At 53.7% G+C, this 18,133-nt stretch overlaps 1 protein-coding gene across 2 annotated transcripts in view; it reads right to left on the bottom strand.

Annotated features, from left to right (window-relative positions):
- Positions 1 to 421: 421 nt before the first annotated feature.
- MAP2K3 (mitogen-activated protein kinase kinase 3) overlaps positions 422 to 18,133 on the bottom strand; it is a 34,484-nt gene continuing 16,772 nt past the window's right edge. For both annotated transcript variants that reach the window (XM_074885852.1, XM_074885853.1), the window contains exons 2-13: positions 15,161 to 15,193; positions 14,676 to 14,745; positions 12,759 to 12,807; positions 9,823 to 9,936; positions 9,198 to 9,317; positions 8,600 to 8,716; positions 8,393 to 8,444; positions 7,489 to 7,616; positions 6,752 to 6,829; positions 4,450 to 4,589; positions 3,654 to 3,699; positions 422 to 3,174 (exon numbers count right to left, since the gene is read on the bottom strand). In XM_074885852.1, the coding sequence (XP_074741953.1) occupies positions 3,091 to 3,174; positions 3,654 to 3,699; positions 4,450 to 4,589; positions 6,752 to 6,829; positions 7,489 to 7,616; positions 8,393 to 8,444; positions 8,600 to 8,716; positions 9,198 to 9,317; positions 9,823 to 9,936; positions 12,759 to 12,807; positions 14,676 to 14,745; positions 15,161 to 15,193 (1,031 nt within the window). In that variant the 3' untranslated portion in view covers positions 422 to 3,090. The remainder of the gene's footprint in view (positions 3,175 to 3,653; positions 3,700 to 4,449; positions 4,590 to 6,751; positions 6,830 to 7,488; positions 7,617 to 8,392; positions 8,445 to 8,599; positions 8,717 to 9,197; positions 9,318 to 9,822; positions 9,937 to 12,758; positions 12,808 to 14,675; positions 14,746 to 15,160; positions 15,194 to 18,133) is intronic.

Genomic DNA, 18,133 nt, shown 5'->3' with positions numbered 1-18,133 from the left:
TGGAAGGTGCTGGGGAGAGGGGGCACAGCAGGTTCAGGGGTACGCGGGGAGGGGGCGAACCCCGCCGCGTCCCGCCGCCGGTGGAAGCGCATCCCCGAGCGCTGCCTCCCTCTCGCGGCCGCGGGCAGCCCCTGCCGCCCCCGGGACCCCCCCTCGGGGTGGGGGGGGAACCCCGCTGCCCTCCTGCCCCATGCAGCCAGACCCCGGCACACCCCCCGTCCCTGTTCCGGGGGGAAGCAGAGCCCTGGGCGGCCCTTGGTAGCAGTCCCGGGGGTGGGGGGGCTGCTCCTGGGGGGGGTTGCTCCCCCAAACCCCCCCCAATTGGGACCAGCGTTACCCCACGGAACGAGGTTGGGGGGGGGGGGGTGTGCTCAGGATCCTGAACCGCTGCTCAAAGAGCAACACAAGAAGCGACAAGAAGCAGGTTTGAGGGTGAATTTTATTGAAAACGACGACTGGGTTTAAGGGGTACAGACCGTTCTCGAAAATACACGGCTAGAGGGGCTTCTGCTGTGAGTCAAAATCCTTGTTCACCTTAAAGCCAAGCTGGCTCCCCCCAGGGCTGCCGTTGCCCCCCCCTGCCACAGCCAAGGGGCCGCAGCAGGACAGGGAAGCGTGGGAAGAGGGACAGGTAAGGCCTGTGTCGATGAAGCAGATGGCACAGGGAGGTGGTGTGTTCGCCTCTTCAGCAAAGCCCTGCTTCATGCACAGGGGCCCAAGCCCACCCCAGAGGCATCTCCCCAGTGTTTGAAAAGGGCAGATACTCCCTTTCCCCAAAATACAGGAATCGGGACTTTCTCCAGGTGGAGAAATTCAGAAAAAAAAAAAATGCAAAAAAAAAAAAATATCACCATTCCCCAAAGCACCAAAAAAGGGTGAGATAAAGAAAGGGAAAAAAACAAAAGCTCAACATCAAAACAAAAAACAATCCAAAGTAACCAACTATGAAAAAAAAAAAAAAATACAATTGGTACATCTCAGCTGCAAAGTGTCGGAGCATCGGGTGGTTTGCAGAGCAGGACCGCGGAGGGAGACGTGGAGAACATCAATCACTTTCTTATTTTACATCAAGAGGTGAGGTGTGGGGTCAGGGTCGAACTGAAGCCCAACAGGGTTTGTCCAGCTCAGGCTGGGCTGGTTCTCTCGGGGTTTGTTGACTCAGGGAAGGGGATCAGAGCGGTGCCGGGAGGGAAAGCGCCGCTGCATGATGCCCCAGCACGGGGCACGGAGGGCTGAAAACCATCTGCCCTGAAGCAGCTTCCCTGGGAGCAGCTTGCAGGAATAGGTGGTGTCAAGCAGCCCCGCTCCCAGGCAGACGGTCCCCAGCGCCGCTTCAAAAACCCCAGGCTGTAGGAGGGGGGAGTGAGGAATTTCAGGGGACATCGTTCTTCATTGAGTGGGGGACGCTGAATGCTGGAAACGCACCCTGAAATCCAGACCTCCAGGGCACGAATTTCAGGAAAGAGGTCTTTAAAAGATTCAGTTAAAAAATAGATGTTTTTTTTTAAAAAAAAAAAAAAAAAAAGTCTTAGGCTAGGGTGTCTTCTAGTGACCCCTTCCCCACCACCCCAAATTTAGCCAGAAAAATGCTAGCCATTTCACCAAATTTGCTGGCCACATAGACATTCACACATTCATCACTGATTTAAAAATATATAATATATATACTGCGCACACACATACACACACAAATATATATTAGAAAAGGAAAAAAAAAATCCCTCTGAAAACTCAATCTATTAAAAAAACCACAAAATCCACAGCTGGTGCGTTTATCCCGCGATCAGATACAGTAGAAGACAGAAATCCTTTTTGCTCCCGTAGCTCCTTGCAGAGCGCTCAGGCTGGGAGAGTGGGGAAACACATCAGGTTTTCACAGTGGATTTGTTAGCGGAGAAGGAACTGCTTCTCCCTCCTCCCACAGAGAAGGGCTTTAATTTATAGCAAGTTAGATTAAAACTAGGAAACGTTACAAAGTCCATTATATATAGACATAAAATGTACAACTGTCGGCAGCCCCCGTGCGAGTCACGGGGGTTTCGATCTCGGCTGACACCTCGGCGAGCAGCTGGAGGGTTTGAAGGCAGTTTGGGACACGAAGGGTGCAAGTACAGCCTCCAAAACGAGCGGGTGTCACAGTGCGAGGTCTTACACGAGCTCCAGGTTGGAAGGGAGATGGAGCAACATCTTCTCCAGGAGCCAGGGAAGGCAGAGGCGGGGGCTGCGAAAGGCCTTAGATGCCCGGAGCGGGGCTGCATCCTCCCAGCCCAGGGCTGGAGGGGAGAGAGGCAGCGCCCGGGGACCTGCTTGTCTCTCCACCACCTTGTGCCCTGTGTGCTGGATGAAGTCCCGTGGGCAGGCGTGGGGACAGCGTGGGTCACAGCTTGCGTCAAGGTGAGCCCATCGAAAAAAAATGTTTGGGGTTCTTTTCCCCCCTCCCAAGGGAGCGGCGTATCGATTGAGGGGACGCCTGGTCTGGTGCTGCCTTGAAGGGTCACTAAAACGTCAAGCCAGGCATTAAAACAGTCTGTGGTGTGAACAGCGGCGTGCCCAGGGAGCCCCACAGCCCCCTAAAAAGCTGCATAGGCTCCTGGGGGCAGAGCCAGGCACAAAGGGAAGGCGAGTGAGACCACACTGTGGGGCTTTGTGCAGGCAGTGGAGAAAAGTAGGGCAAGCACAGCAGCATTTTTTCCTTCTGCCTTCCCCAGGCAGCAAAGAAACACACCCCCCCTGTGCTGTGCACCAGGGTGCTGGGGAGGGGAGATGCCCTCTGCCACATTCTGCCCCGGCGCTGCTCAGGCACCATGGGCATGGTCCTCTCCCTGGGAGGGATACACTGGCATCAGCGGGGAACTCCAGAGCCTTCGGTCTCCGTGGCTTAATTGGAAGGGTGTTGGCTTCAAAAGGCTCATCCTGGGGGATTTTGTTTACAGGGCAAAGAGAAAAGAGATTGCAAGGCCGAAAGGGGCCAGAGATGCCCACGGGTTGGGGAAGTGCGATTTGTGCAAACCACCGTTAACTCGAGTCCTCATTCGCTCTTCTGCGGGGAAGCCAGGATGGAGGGGACTGCACGAAGCGGTGAGGTTTGAGTTAGGAGTCTTCCCCGAGGATCTCTGTCACGAAGGAAGCCATGTCAGTCTCTTTGGTGTCGTGCAAGGTAAAGAAAGGGTGTTCCTGCCAACAAGACCAAAGACAACATCAGCTGACACCCACGGACAGGCAAGCCCAAGAGCAGTCCCTGGGGGTTGTCACGCATCAGGCAAGGTGCTGGGGGAGAGATGGACACCGATCTCCTCCCCAGACTCCCAGGGACACCATCCGTTAGCTTGAAGGTTAACTAACACTTTCAGGTTTGGTGTTTCTAGGTTCAACCTCAGCGGGACAGCCCACCTTGGCAGCTGTACTACCATCATTTGAAATCTAAACTCACCAAGAGCAGGTAGGACAGAGGGAGAAAACACCTAGAAACCCTGACCTTAACACCCATGAAACCAACACACCCTTCCACCTTAGACACGCTACACCCATCTCACTCCGTGCCTGAAAATCACCCACATGTCCTGTTGTCCCATTTCCCTAGAACCCGCTGGACCATTTGTTTGACTTTCAAAATTCATTGGGATAAAGACAAGTAGAAATGGCTCCACACTTACCATAAGTTCTAAATAGTTCATTCGTTCAGCAGGGTTCTTCCTTAAGCTGGAAGAAAACAAAAAAAATAGGAGAGAAAGGCTGTAGGACCTTTTTCTTTTGCTGTATGTGGTCTGTCACAGGGGATCTCCCCTTCCCAACCAACTCGCCACCCTTCTTGTGGGCAGCACCCACTCCTCTCCCTCCTTGGCTGAGCAGGTTTGAACCACCAGTGAAGTAGCCAGGCAGGTAACTGGGAAAGGACAACTCATAGCGTTTTGCCACAAAAAACACAAGCCAAGCAACTCCCTGCAGTCTGCCCCGCACAGCCTTGCTTGTCCGCACAGACCGGAATAAATGGGGAGGAGAGGAGATGGTTTCGCACCACCCCTAGGGCGAGCCTTGCCTTGGTGGGCTCACCCCCGTCTGGCAGCTCCAAGCAGTGCACAGGGAGCAGAGGAACACCCCGAGGGGAGCAGCTACCCACAAAACCACAAATCAGCTTTCACCCAGAGGCACCCAGACACTGCCAGGAGTTTGTTCTCATTTCATTGCCGCTTTGCCAGAAACCACCAAAATTTCAGCAGCGGTGGAGGCAAAAGGGGAAGAGAAACCTCTGCGCCTTCCAACCAGCCTGGGTGAGTCAGGCCGAGAGCAAAACCAGTTTGGGCAGAGAACCAGCCTCGGTACGGCGAGGTGGGGAGAAATGGGCTCCAAAAGGACGACAAACCCAGCCCCACGCTTTGTTCCAACACCCACGGATCAGGGCTCCTCTTCAGCCAGGCTGGGAGAAGCCACCAGTCCCCACCAGAGACTCACCACTGCGCCGTGAAGTCCACAAACTCCTTGGAGAAGCGATCAGCAGGCAGCTGGGGCGAGGGCTCCTCCACCACTTGCTTGAGCTGTTGGAAGGGGGTCCCCCAGGACTCGTACGGGAAGCGAAGAATGGCCAGTTCAATCTGAGGATGGAGGCAGGCTGACGTGAGACACCGCGACGGGCACGACCCCACACAGCCTGCCTACCTCAGCCAGCTCAGACTCAAACTGAAAAACCTCTTTCCTTACAAACCATTTTCAATTTGGGTCACACCACTTTTTTTTTTTTTTTAAATACAAAAACCCAGAGGCCAAAAATACTTCCTTTTGAGGTTGGCTCAGCATATTAATGCATTTACAGGAAGCCACCAAAGATATGTAAAATGGGATTATTTAAAAAGGTAAGAATAACAGCACACCGTTTCTGTACTGGCTCCCAAAGTGCTTTGCTCGCCATAAGGCAGCCTCTGGGCTTCAGGCTAGTACTGTATGAGCTAGACACAAAAAAAAAAATCCACAAACCCAAGAAAAACCAAGTGTTAGAACATCACTTATGAAGATCTTTGCCAAAACTACCTCGATTATTGGGTCCTTCAAGTCACCTCTGCTCCATCACCCGTTCAAGCACGAAAAAGCCCATCCCAGCCCTTGGGCCATCGTCTCCTCGTGCCAAGGGCTGGCTCCCGTCTCAAAACGGGCAACATAACCTCCAGACCTGCCTGGTAGTGGGGGACGGGATGGGAGGAATGAGAAACCTGAAAGGACATGGGGCAGAGCCAGGTGACCCCACCTGCCTCTGTCTCAGGTCAGGGGAGCTCAGCTCCTGCTGCTGGAAGACTGAATGAAGTCACCAGGCCAGAAAGGCCTGGATTAGCCCTGCAACTCAACGGCCCTAAAACCAGCCAGTCTGAAATCAATCAAACCCCTTCAGAAATAAAAAAAACAGGAAGCCAGCCCAGGAGGAAAACATTAGAGGGAATCAGACAGGTCGGGGCTCCATTCAGCTGCAGGCTGGCAGGCTTTCAGTAAGGTCCCCTCTCCAGCTTTGGAAAGGTTCAGAGATTTCGTCATTCACGCAGTCTCCCATCCCACAGCTTCCTGCATCTCGGGAAGAAAGCCGGAGCTGATTACATTTCCAGCCAGCCAGCCCAGCTTTGCTCTGCACTGGCACAGGGACACCAAGGAGAGGGGTTTGGGTTTTGCACTGTGGACAAGACCAGCTGGGGAAGAGGGAATATTTACCAAGAGATCTGCCCAGTGCACACAAGAGCAGGGATGCAGCACCCAAAACAAAGGCCACGGCTAATAGGGCACAGGAAAAATTCATAAAAATAATCTACCCGCAGAGAGACAGTCTCCTGGAAAGCGAGAGACACGTTCCCAGGCGGTATCCCCTTCGAGCCAACAGCTGAGATTTCCTTTGTCCTCTGGCGCCAGAAGATTTCAGTTGCTTTCTGCAAGATCCGTTTCTTGCAGGAGGTAGATAAACCATCCTGAGCAGCTGCGATTTTGGAACTGAAAGTATTTCCCCTTCCTGTTGGCTGCTCTGAGCTACCCTGCAGGCGGTACTTGCTGCAAACCATGCACAGCCTCCCGTCGCTGCAGCAGGGTGAGATAATTCACCCCGATATTCCTGCGAGGCTTTGCTGCCACAGGCGTGGGGTGCATGCAGGAAGGCTGTGACCCAGCTGCAGCAAACCCTGCTCCACTGACTACCTCTCCAATCGGCGCATGGGGAACTGCAGAGCAATTAAAAGCCAGACTCTTGGATGCCCAGCTAAGCTCACTGTCATCCAGATATTGCCCCCTGGGAGTCTGCCATCCGCACCGACATAGTTCAGAACTAACTGGAGCTATTTGGAGCTGGCATTGTACACAAGTAGCTCTGTGAAAACAAGCGGAAGGCTACAAGGGAACCACATGGAAATAACAGGCCTTTATGTATCCCCCAGGATCCATCAGGAACATGCAAAAGGGAGTGGAGGAAAGAAAAGGGGCAGAAATTATCTCCTGGCCAGCTTGCCAGCCGACCCAGTAAGAGCCACAGCAGTGGTGGCAACACTGGCTGCACGCCCCAGCTCACAGCTACCTGCCCCGGGGTGAAGAACCCCTACGTGCACAGAGCAGCACCAGCACCCTGTGCCCCAGGTAATTCGTCTCGTGTTCTGAGCTATCTTGCTCCAAATTTAGTCCTGTTTGGTGAGCATCCACCCACGGGTGAAGTCACCAGCTCACAGCAGGGGTAGAGCCCTGGCAGCACAGACCCCATCCCAACCCCAGGACCAGTCCCAGCCCTTGGTGTTACCATTGTGATCCCCAGACTCCAGACATCCGACTTCACGTTGTAGCCCTTCTGGTTCAGCTCAGGGTTTATTCTTTCCGGCTGTAACAGCAAAATGGAAGATATTACAACTCTATCTCATTTTCCCAGTGCGAACCCCACACAGCAAATTTCTGGCTCCAAAAGCCAGGTTGGGTGGATCCCCCCGGCTCACATCCCCATGAAGGCAGAGTCTGAGGTTAAATCTAGCACTGATGAAAGCCACGTCTTGCTCCACACAACCCACATAAACTCTCCCCTCCAGCTCCTGAGTGAGACTTGTACTATCCCTGCAGCATGATCCCTGCCCCAGGAGCACAAGCTACCCACACAGATGCCACAGATGGTAGAAGGTAATTCATACTGTCTTAAGGATGAAATGAAATGATGCTGCCAAGAAAACCCTCAGCATTTTCTAACCAACAAGGAGCAGCCCTTCCAACTACCACAACCAGCACCAGCCAGTCTTTTACCCTACTGCTAATGGAAGGTGGCAGAGGAGGAGTCTGCTGCGGGATTAACACACACAGCAGGGTTTACAGGGAGGGTAATCCCCTCCTTGGAGGACTCTGCTGAGTCAGGAAGCCCAGAGCACTCCGAAGTGTCCCAGGACGGAGGTGAACCAAGACTGATTTCTAAGCAGCAGCCTCTTCGAGTCAAGGCTGAAGGCAGCTGAAGGCAGCTGAAGGCTGCCGGCTCCCATCCCACATGAGCACACTTACAGCCATGTAGGGTTTGCAGCCTGCGTCCATGGTCTTCGCAACCGAGTCCACCAAGTAGCCGCTGATCCCGAAGTCACACATTTTCACGTGTCCCTCCTTGTTGATCAGCACATTGGAAGGTTTCACATCTAAGAGAGAGAACATGAGAGAGCAGATTGGGCCTCTGCAGAGGTATCACAGAGCCTGAGACAAGATGGCACAACTCGCCACCAACCTGGGAAGAGACCAGGCAGGCCCTAACACAAGGGAAGGGAGATAAAACCCCACTGGTCTTTTATTTCAATAAAAGTTGTTCACAGGTAAAACTATAACAATGCCCTCTGGGCAGGACAGGCCTCCTCTCTAACAAGGCAGATCAAAAGGTTGAAATCAAATGTTGAGGAGTTAATGCCCAGTTCCTTAGGAGAGGTTTATGCACCCAACACAACCTTAAAAGCCCAACTCTACCGAATTCCCAGGATACCTTGTCTCATGCCCATCATGATCTATCCACAACTACACAAGGAACTATACCAGGATGAAGAGCAGGACCTGGGTGTTACAATTCCCAACTGTGATTTTCTAAGGTCTCCTTTAGCCCTCACCTGGCTAGAACTACCCAGATAGGAAGGCTTGAGGATTTTGTCCCCAAGAACTGCCTCAGGCACCTCTGTCTCTCTGAGTACATAAAAATACTGGTAGTGAGGAATTCAGTTATATTCAACCCTTCATCTGGAAAGGAGGAAGAGAACATCATGCAAGCAGATGCATAAGGAATCTCAGGAAGAAGTCTTGGGCATCTAGATCTGTCCACCACGAGCCTAAGTACCATCAGATCCCACTGTAGGGACACACCACACATTTCCTCACATAACTTATTTCAGGGCTACATCTCCACATCATGCTAACCCCATCCAGCACCTACCTCTATGGATTACGGACAGTTTACTGTGCAGATGCTCCAGAGCTCGTACAATCTGGGGACAAACAGAGCGAAAGAGCACCTGTTAGTCACACACAGCACCAGCCTTCCACTGCAAACACACCACCCATTTCCACACTGCAGGCCTCAGAGACCTTCAACAGGCTCAGGGGATGCACAAAACCACTTAAGAACCCAAGAGGCACTCACAGACACAGCCATTTTCCCCAAAATGTCTTCAGGGATGGTTTTCTTCTTCTCCAGTACTTTCTTGTAAAATTTATCTAGGGAGGTGTCCATGAGCTCCATGCAGATCCACACGTCACCCTGCAGATGGAGAGAAAGTAGTTGAGAGGGAATTCCCTGGAAATCCCCACGAGCTGAAGGGAACAGTGGGGATGGACAGACAAATGGACACGGCCACTTCCACACAGGGCAGGCCAAGGTCCCTGCCGTGCAGCCACCATCGGCCACACCACCAGCACACAGGCTCCACACTTGATAGCGATGGGCACAGATGTCCAGGTACCACCAAAACTACCTGCACTGGCCTCCCTTTGAAGGTCTACCCCAAAGTCAGTCCAGGCCATGGACAATGTGCTTGGACATCTGCCATGAAAGTGAGGAACAGGACCTGGTCAACACTGGCTGAAGGAGACAAGCCTTTGACTTTAACTCATGGAAGCATCTTAAACAGCCCAGCTGTGCTGAAGAAAGCAGAAGTGGCTTGGGACAGTTTAGCGCCTTCAGGGCAACCACACGAGCCCCAGGTGCTGTGCAGCCCACCAGCCATCCACCAGCTCAGTACCTCACGGAAGAGGGCTCCATAGAAGGTGACGGTGTAGAAGCAATCAACTGTCCTCATGGAGATGTCCAAGTCCATCAACAACCTCTTCTGCTCCTGAGTGTTCACAGTTGCTCGAATCCTCTGAGTCAAATATGAAAGAAAAGGGGTTTGATGTAGGTGAGATAACACCATTATTTCTCAGCCTGACTCAGAGGACCTGTGGTTCTGAGGCCAGGGTAAGCGTTTTATGCTTATTTTGCAGCCAGTAGCACCCAGGAGATGCACAGATTCCCCCTTCCAGACAGCACCGTACTGAATGACAAACCTTTGGCAAGCTCTACAGCGGATGCAGGATCAGGCCAGCAGCCTGGACAGGCACTCTGACATCCAAACCTCACACTATGGAACTGCAGGCACCAAGCCTGGATTTTAAAGCCTGTTTATCAACCCCACAGTGCCCAGCCTGCATCAGCACAGAAGCACAGACCCTTCAACAGCCAAACCACACCAGGAATACAGGAGGCTGCCAAACCATGACAAGCCTGTCCCCATTTTGCCACGGCCACTGGAGCTCAGCAGGGTCTCTCCACTCCCTTGGAGCTGCACATCCTGATCTCCACCCGCCTCAGCAAGCAGCTGTCCTCACCTTCACGGCCATGATGGTGCCGCTCTGTGCGTGTCGGACTTTCTCCACCACGCCATAGGCCCCACGGCCCAGCTCTGAAATTGCCACCAGGTCATCAGCTTCCACCTCGAAGTTCTTTAGGGAGAGAGACAAAAAAAATCAGATACAAGCACACTTAACAAGGACATCAGTGTAGGTCAAATGCTTGCAGCACACTCATTCAAAGCATTTCCAAACGCGGTACCTACAGGACTCCACCAGCTCCTATACATACCAGAGGCACCACGCTTAGAGAAGGTGGGTATATTTTTTTGCTCTGTTGAACCAGAGCCCAAACCCTCTCACCCCGTACTCACCGGAGCTCATTTAATTCCCCATCTGCAGCTACAGATCAGGACTTTCATCCTTTAAGCCAGGGCATGCTGCCACTGGAAAGGGCACCAATGGTTGGTGCCTCTCTGCCTGCTCGGGATTACCCACACAAGGGTATTTCTGCGGTTGCTGAATGACTTTCAGGATTTTAACAGCTCCTGTGCCAACATGGGCAGCAGTCAGGAGCCTCTGCCACAGCTCCAAATCCCTGTGTGCAGCCAGGGATCCCCCACCTCATCCTGAAACCCAGGAGATCATCGGTCACAGACACACCTACGTGTCTGGTAACACCTCCACCTGTGCAAAGCCTCTCTTAGATGGGATGGTGCACGCAGCAACCCAATTCCTAATTATCAGGGAGTTCAAAAGGGTTGTACCTGCTTTCAATACTTTCTCCCACCATCAGAAAGCAGGCAGCAAGGTAAAACATGAGTTAGCGCCAACTAAGGAGCTCAGAAGAGTGCAACTATGTAAGTCTCGCTTCAAGATGGAAAAAACCCGTGGCCAGCACTCAAACAAGTGAGTGCCCCATGCAGCAGGGAGCCAGCGGGCTCCTGCATAACCCACAAACAAGTTTCCCTAAAGACACGTTACCCTGTAATTGCCTGCTCTGCTGGGCAGGGCACAAACTGTTTGAGTGAGACACGGGCTATTTTTGGGCGCTGCGTTCATCGCTCCTAATAAGTCACAGGCCTTCTTTTAGCCAGGCTTTATCCAGCCTCCAGTTTTCCTCCGGTCTCAGGGAACAAAAATAATACCAGGATGCCAAATTGCCCCAGTAGCCACAAAGGCAGTGAGGGTGGGAAACATGCACGGCACAGCGCCGGATACCGTGCCTGTGAGCTACGCCCAGAGCAGAGAGGAAACAGCCTTTGGCGTTAAGAAGCCAAGCTGGGAGATGTGGCTGCTGGGCTCCTGGCCAGCAACCTCCCCTCGGTGCTGGCCACAGCACGGACAGCAGTGACCAGCTCCGCCGGACCTTCCCGCCAGCCCCAGCTCTGTTTATTCGAGCCAGATGTGCCTGGCAGGCGGCCGAGGCAGGGAGCAAGGGAGGTCTGTGCTTGAGCTCAGCGCTGAGCTATGCACTGCCCAGAACAGGAAGGTGCCGGCCCTTTCCTGGGCAGGATGGTGGATCCAGAGATGAGGAGAGCAGGGCTAAGAGGGACATGTCCAACCCCCCACCCTGCCACCCCGGGCAGCAGGCAGAGGAGCAGGGCAGGCTTGCAGCTCCTGCTGGGGCCTCCAGGAAAGATCTGGTGGTGCTTCTCAGGACACGTGTTCTGCAGTTGTTCCAGGTTATTGTTTTGGGTTTTTTTTTCCTGGCATTTACCCTAAGGCTTCTCCAGAAGCTGGCGGTTCCCAGCACGCTCCAGGAACCAGCATCACCCTGCCCAGCAACGAGAGGTGACACAGCAACAGAGCCAGCGCTCCCCTCGCCTGGTAACAGGACACACAGCATCCCCTGCACAGATCTGATGGACCTGAGGTCACCATCCACCCCCATGACCTAAAGCTGGCCTTTGGCCCAAGCCCTCTTCCTCCATCAGGTCATTCCAGAACACCTGGACCAGATCCCTCCTTCAAACACTGGAGTAGGCAGAGCAGGGAAGGAAGAGTGTCTACAGAGCTCTCCTCAAGCTACAGCACTCTCCCCTTGCACACACCATGCCCAGGCTGTTAGAGAGCATCTCTCCCCAAACTATTAATACGCACAACACAATGGCCAGAAAACAGCACAGGCAGCAGGATTGTTCCTTGGACCCAGCCAAAGCTTCCACTCCTCTCCCCTAACCCTAAAACCTTGCACCAAGGCTGAAGGGCCCAGATTCCATCAGCCAAGCCACCTCCCAGCCTGGGAGGTAAGCAGCTAGATATAGGGCTGATCCAATGCATGGTATTTTTAGCTCACTTGCAAACAGCCTTCTGCAGCCCCATGAGAGCCCGTAACAAGAGAATGAAATAAAAGAGAGACAGTGGCTATTTCTAGCAGTGTTTTTCATCAGGTCACTAGGAAAGGCTTTGGAGAGCTGGAGAGAAGCTTTGTGCCCAGCTTCTCCTGGGCCACAGGGCAGTAACACAGCCCTGAGGGTAGGCAGGACAAAGGGGATTTTAGGGCAGCTGGAGAGCACGGTGAGGCCACACTGACTTAGGTCCATCCATTCAGACCGAGGTGGCTGGTGGGGCTGCCAACAGACTGCTGTGATTTCCCACTACAGACAAAACTGCACACCTAGCCTTTGATGCCACCCAGCTGCCTTGCAGGGACTGCCCACAGGCAGGAGAGACCAGTCAGCGAGTGCATGGGCTCAGAGACGAGCCATCTTGCAGGCGGGGTGACATGTTCAGCTCCCCAAGAGTCACTGCTTGAAATACAGACAGACACCCCATTGCTCCACAGGGGAAAGGTCCTGCTGTGGGATGTCTCATCCCTGCAAAGATGCATCCCATAAGGCAGCACCAAGAGGGCACCGTCTGAAATCTCAAGATCTGACCTGACAGGTTGTCAGGCATGATCCATAAAACTCTTTGTGCATGGGGCAAACAAAATTGGAAGCAATCATAAAAGAAACCACATTGACACGTACTTTATCTCCGATGGTAATGAACGCTCTGGAGTCCAAGTTCCTTGGGGGCCTGAAAGAAAAGAGAGAGAGTCAGGAGAAAGGCTCAGCTTCATTAACCCTCTTGGCCAGAGCCAGGTTTCACGTTCCTTCGAGCACTTTCAGCTGCATCTTTCCACCATGCCTTGTTGTCATGGGTTCAAACCAGCCCCCTCCAAACACTCACAAATGCTTTAATCATGCCAGTAACATCTCAACCCACACCCACCAGGCACTCGCTGCACGCAGGCAGTGAGAACCCCAGAGAGTCAGCTAGGTGAGACATGCATCAAAGCAACAGGCTATGAGACCATCCCTGCTCAGGAGATGAGCCCGAGGAGCAGAGACTGACAGGATGAGACGTTTCTGTGGCAGAGCAGCTCAGCTGTCATGTTTTGACAGGCAGGTGTTGTCACAGGACAGCCACGTAGCCCAAAACACACGCCGAGAGAACAACAGGTAATTCCTCACCCGTGAGTCATTTGTGTACACTCGCAGGCCTGTTTCAGGCAGCGTGGCAGGCAGAGCAGGCAGCACTTCAGTGTCACGCTTTGCACAACACCACGCAGGCAGAAGTCTTCCTTTATGGCTTTTTTCCCTCATTGCTGCCCACTTCCCATTACGGGCAGCACGGTACTTTTAGAGCCAACACGAGTGTTTTGTCCCTCGTGCCTCGCTTCTCTGCTTCCCCCTTCCCCTGGGACCTTCTAAGAGTGAAGATTGCCCAACTGGTTTAACCTCTCCATTGACTTCAGAGCAATAAGACAACCTCTGGCTTCAAGGAAGTACTTCAGGCTCACAGCAAAAGCCTTGCACTGCACAAATATTTGCACTGCAGCTTGAAAAGCACGGAGGAAAGGAGTTGTGGCTAGCTTACACCAGCCTCTGGGCACACAAGCACCCCACAAGATGCCTTCTCCAGGGGAAATTCTAACAGCGATAGGAGCAGAGAGAGATGCACCCATGGGGGAAGGAGGTGGCTGTTGCATGCAGGGCTCAGTGTGTGCATGCTAGGCTGCACAGCATTAGTGGGGGAGTTCCCCTGGTTCCCCCTCCGGCAGATCTGCCCTATCTACCTGGGGGTTTCGGTAGTGATATTTCCCCTTCGGAGATTTCACTGCTCTCCTGGAGCTGGGAGGGTCTCTAGAAAAGGTTTCTGGAGCAAACAAGGCTCACCAGTGGAGATGCAGCCCAAGGTGTTTTGGAAGAGCACCACGGAAAAGGAATTTAAGTGGTCTGCTCTTTGTCAAACCAAGCACCACTACCCTGGGCTCTCCCCCACAGCATAACAAGGATCAGCTGCACAAAACAAACAGGGCAGAGAGAAATTCCAGTGCCCTGAGATATAGTCGGGCACCAGCCCCTGGCACCGAGCAGTGTGCAGCACAGCAATACAAGACACCCATGTCCTCCTCGCACCGAGGCTGGGAGCTGCAAACAACTCAAACCAGCCCTGACACACAGGTCAAGGGGAAGATGTCCTGCCATGCAGAGCATCCCCCAACCCTCATCTCCCTGCTCCTGCCATGGTCCAGCTGCCACCAATTCTTCCCTTTGTTACATTAAGAACCTTTCCCTCTTCCTCCCTCAGGCAGATTTGCCCTCTGGCATTGGCACAGCCATGGCAGGAAGACTGAAGAAAGTCTCCCAGCAGTCTCCTAGCCTTTGTCTTTTGGCCATTTCAAGTCAAACAGGCACCTCCCAGAGAGACACACGCTGTGTATGTGTGCATGCACATGTGCATACAGGTGTAATTCCTTTTCACCACCTGCAAGCCAGAACTTAGGAGAAAAAATTAACTATCCTGATTCTGTAAAGTCTACACAGGCCATTCCCCTTGACACAGCATTGAATCCAGCTCCGGAGAACCACTGGCTGGCTTTAAGTAACAGAGACACTTACGTTGTGTTGGCAACGGGCTGTTTGATGGGGACACATGTTATCCTCAGCTCCCGTTTCTTCTTGCTTTTCACTGGAAGAGAAGATGCACACGTGAGCAACTGGCATTTTTGCTTTTCTTCCTTCATGCATCATCCTGCCTGCAGCCACCAGGTAGGGAAGGCAGGGTCTGGATCCCCTACACTGTGCAGCTACGGCAAGATGACAAGAAGGTCACAGTGCTCATGACCATTTGGCCAAAATTTCAGGCAAAGACACAAGTGAGTCTCAATGTCCCTGTTGAGCACTTGCCTCCAGAAATACCCAGGGGTGCACTGACAAAGACCAATTTCAAAGTCTTACAGCCAAGCACCGCCTTGCAGTGCTCCTCAGACACCCCAAAAGTGCTCTTTACCCTTCATAGCCATTAACAGTCCCCTATCTTTGGGGATTTTAATTGCTGATGTTCAGGAAATGGGTTAAAGCTGCGATTTCTGCTGGGTGCTTACCTGGTTTGTGTGGTTCCAAGGATCCTTTGGAATCTGAAAGAGAGAAGGAAGACACCAGCTCAGCCTTCATGCTCCAGACCCATCGGGTACCCACCCTGCATCCCTCACGGTCCCACGCATGCCCCAGGGAGAGCTCTCCTGGCTGGACTGCAGGCAGAGGGAGGCAGACGGGCTGCCAGAGCCCAGCCCAGCCAAGCCTGGCCTGATCCCCGTTTCTCCAGCCACAAGAGGTCCCCATGCCATTAGCGATGCACAGGGCTCCCGAAAACACTCCCAGTCCAGCTCCTTCTGGCCCCACAGCCCCCCCCGGCCCCCACTCAGGTCTTCTTGGGAAGAGCCAGACCTGTTCTGCAGTGTGGGTCAGATCTGGTGTAGAGGATGACGGACACTGGGGCTTCAACAAAACCAAGGAGTCACTCCCAGCAGGAGAGGGGACACCCCACACCCAACAAAGGGAAACCAGGGCAAAACCAGACCAGAGCTGACTAGAACCAGTAGCGAACTGGCCACAAACCCAGGCTTGCAGAGGCCGAGACTCTGCCAGACAAGGCACGACCCCATCAGGAGTGACCGGCGAGAGGATGCTTTCTTCTCGCTCCTCCCCAACTCCAAACAGCACAGAAATAACACAACCCACTGCTGCAGAGGGAAACAGGGTTCAGGCAGATCCAGGGAAGGCCAAACACTTGCAGATGAAACTGCAGGAACAAGAGATAACCAGCATGGGGGTCCAGCGGGCAGCAATGGGCAGAGGGGACCTGTGCAGGGCCGAGAACAAGCTCCCTGTGGTGCCGCGGACCCCAGGCTGCTCAGCAAAGCCCCAGCCACTCCTCCATCAGCAAACAGCTCACCCACCCCTACCCCAGCTCGCTAGGAAAATAACCAGACCATGAGGGGCTGGGATGGAGGCTGAAGCAATACAGCTGAGAGCACTGAAGTCCTGATCCCCCCAAGAGAGACAAGGGAGCAGCTGCACTTCGCAGCCGAAGGTGCTTCTGGCTGCACAGACCTGGGAAATACATTAAAAAGCAGGAACAGCGAGGTGTGCTCCAGGTACTGGGCTGGGAACAGAGAGCTCGGTGTGGCCTTGGGCAGCCCTTTAAAACAGCTCCTACCTGCCCGGCTCCCAGGAACAGGTGTGTGGACAAAGTCCAGCACTCCCAAGGCTGCTGGGGAAGGGAGGGGAGAGGCGAGGAGCTGGGATTTCAGCAGGAGATGCAGCACCACGCGAGAGCTCCCGCAGCAGCAGTGAGACAGAAGGATGATACATGTCCAGCATGTGCCCAGCACAGACAGCCCCTGTCCCCATCCCTGTCTCCCACCAGCTCCAAATGCCTCAGCTAAGACAGGTGCCCAAAACATACTTTTCCAGTCCTGTCCTGCCCCAAATGCAAACCTCGCTGCGGCTGCAGGTGAAAGCTGGTCTGCAAGATACTGTAAAGGTCCCAGCAGCGGGACCAGCAGCATCCCTCCCTGCTGAGGGAATCAGCATGGAGCAGTCCATATCCCCATCTTATCTGTCACCTTTCCTGCATCAGAGCCAGCCCATAAGGTCTGGGACCAGTGCAGTTTCCATGAGCTACAGGAGCAATGTGAACTTCCAGCTTAATGAAACCAGAGAACCACTCCAGCCCAAACTGATCCTGCTTGGCTAGAAACCATCTCTGAAGAGCTGACCACGGCAATCACTGAAGCTTCCAATTCATGAGCCTGCAAAGTTTCCCTTCCCCATCGCCCACCCAGCAGGGCTGTAAGAAAGACTATCAATAGCCCAGCATGCCCACTGATGACACTTTGCAAAATACCTGGTTGAACAACGACAAGCGCAAACGCAAAACAGAGCCAAAAGTGCCACGTGCGGGTTCAGAAATGCCTTCCCTTCCCGCAGCCAGCCTCTCACTACTCAGCGAGGGGGGCCAACAACAGAACCTAAAACTGGGGTCCCCAGAGTCCTTCTGCAGCCAGGCAGTTGGTGAGCTCACTGTGGGCACACATCTCATCCCATCCACAGGGATGGATTTAACTCACTGCTGAGCAGGAGCCTTGCACCAAGCATTTCTCCCCTGTGACCTGCTCCGAAACGCAGACAGCCCCCCCCGGCAGTTACCAGCCAGACCTCTACACGAAGCCCTGAAATGCCCCCCCATCCCAGCTGGTATTTTGCTTAATCCATTTGCTCTCCCTCTCCCCAATTGCCATAGTAACCCTGCAGAGCCGGCACAAAGCGCCTTCTGTGCTGCCAGCTCCCCTGGCAGCGCCGGCCGAAGCGCGGTGACTCACGGGGCAGGAGCAGGGTCCACACGCTCCCCGAGCCAGGCGTCCCGCAGGCTGCGGTGTCAGCCCTTCTTCAGCCCTGGCTGCAAAAGCGAGGCCGGAGGGAGCTGGGAGCACCCAGTCTCGGGTCAGGAATCAATGGGGTGCGTTGTTCGGTGGAGCCCAAGCTCGCAGGCAGGAGGATTTGCAAGCATGGGTTAGAGAGGCAGCAAGGGACACAGAGATTCCCTGTTACAAACCCCCTGCACCGTACGCGAGTCATTTAATGCCTCTGTGCACTGGCCATTCCCCACAAACTCTGCTGTAACAGGGGCCCTGCACATCAGCCCACTTCCCTGTACCCCCAAACTGCTGCCCTTGACCTCCCAGCATTGCACCACCCCAGTCAGCGACAATCCCCTTCCCACCCTGTCCTGCCTAGCCAGGAAAGTATTTCCTAGCTCCAACCTGGAAAAGCACTGATTAAACCGGAGGTATTCTGCCACCACTCCCAAGCTTTGGCTGGGCCACCTACGCTGGTGGAAAACCCAGCTCAGCCCATGCCTGCAGGAATAAAATCACCCACAATGCTACCCTGCAGCTGGGGGAGCCAAGGCAGAGATTGGATTTGCCTGTTACAGCTCTCCCAAAATTTGCCATGAGCTTGCCAGCACCCTGCAGGCTGACCCAAAAATCATGCTTCTTGTTGCAAGTTTCTTC

This window comes from Strix uralensis, chromosome 16 (genome assembly GCF_047716275.1).
Source record: "Strix uralensis isolate ZFMK-TIS-50842 chromosome 16, bStrUra1, whole genome shotgun sequence".
NCBI lineage: Eukaryota > Metazoa > Chordata > Aves > Strigiformes > Strigidae > Strix > Strix uralensis.
The sequence above is the reverse complement of the archived record's forward strand: the minus strand, read 5'-3'. Positions and strand labels throughout refer to the sequence as shown.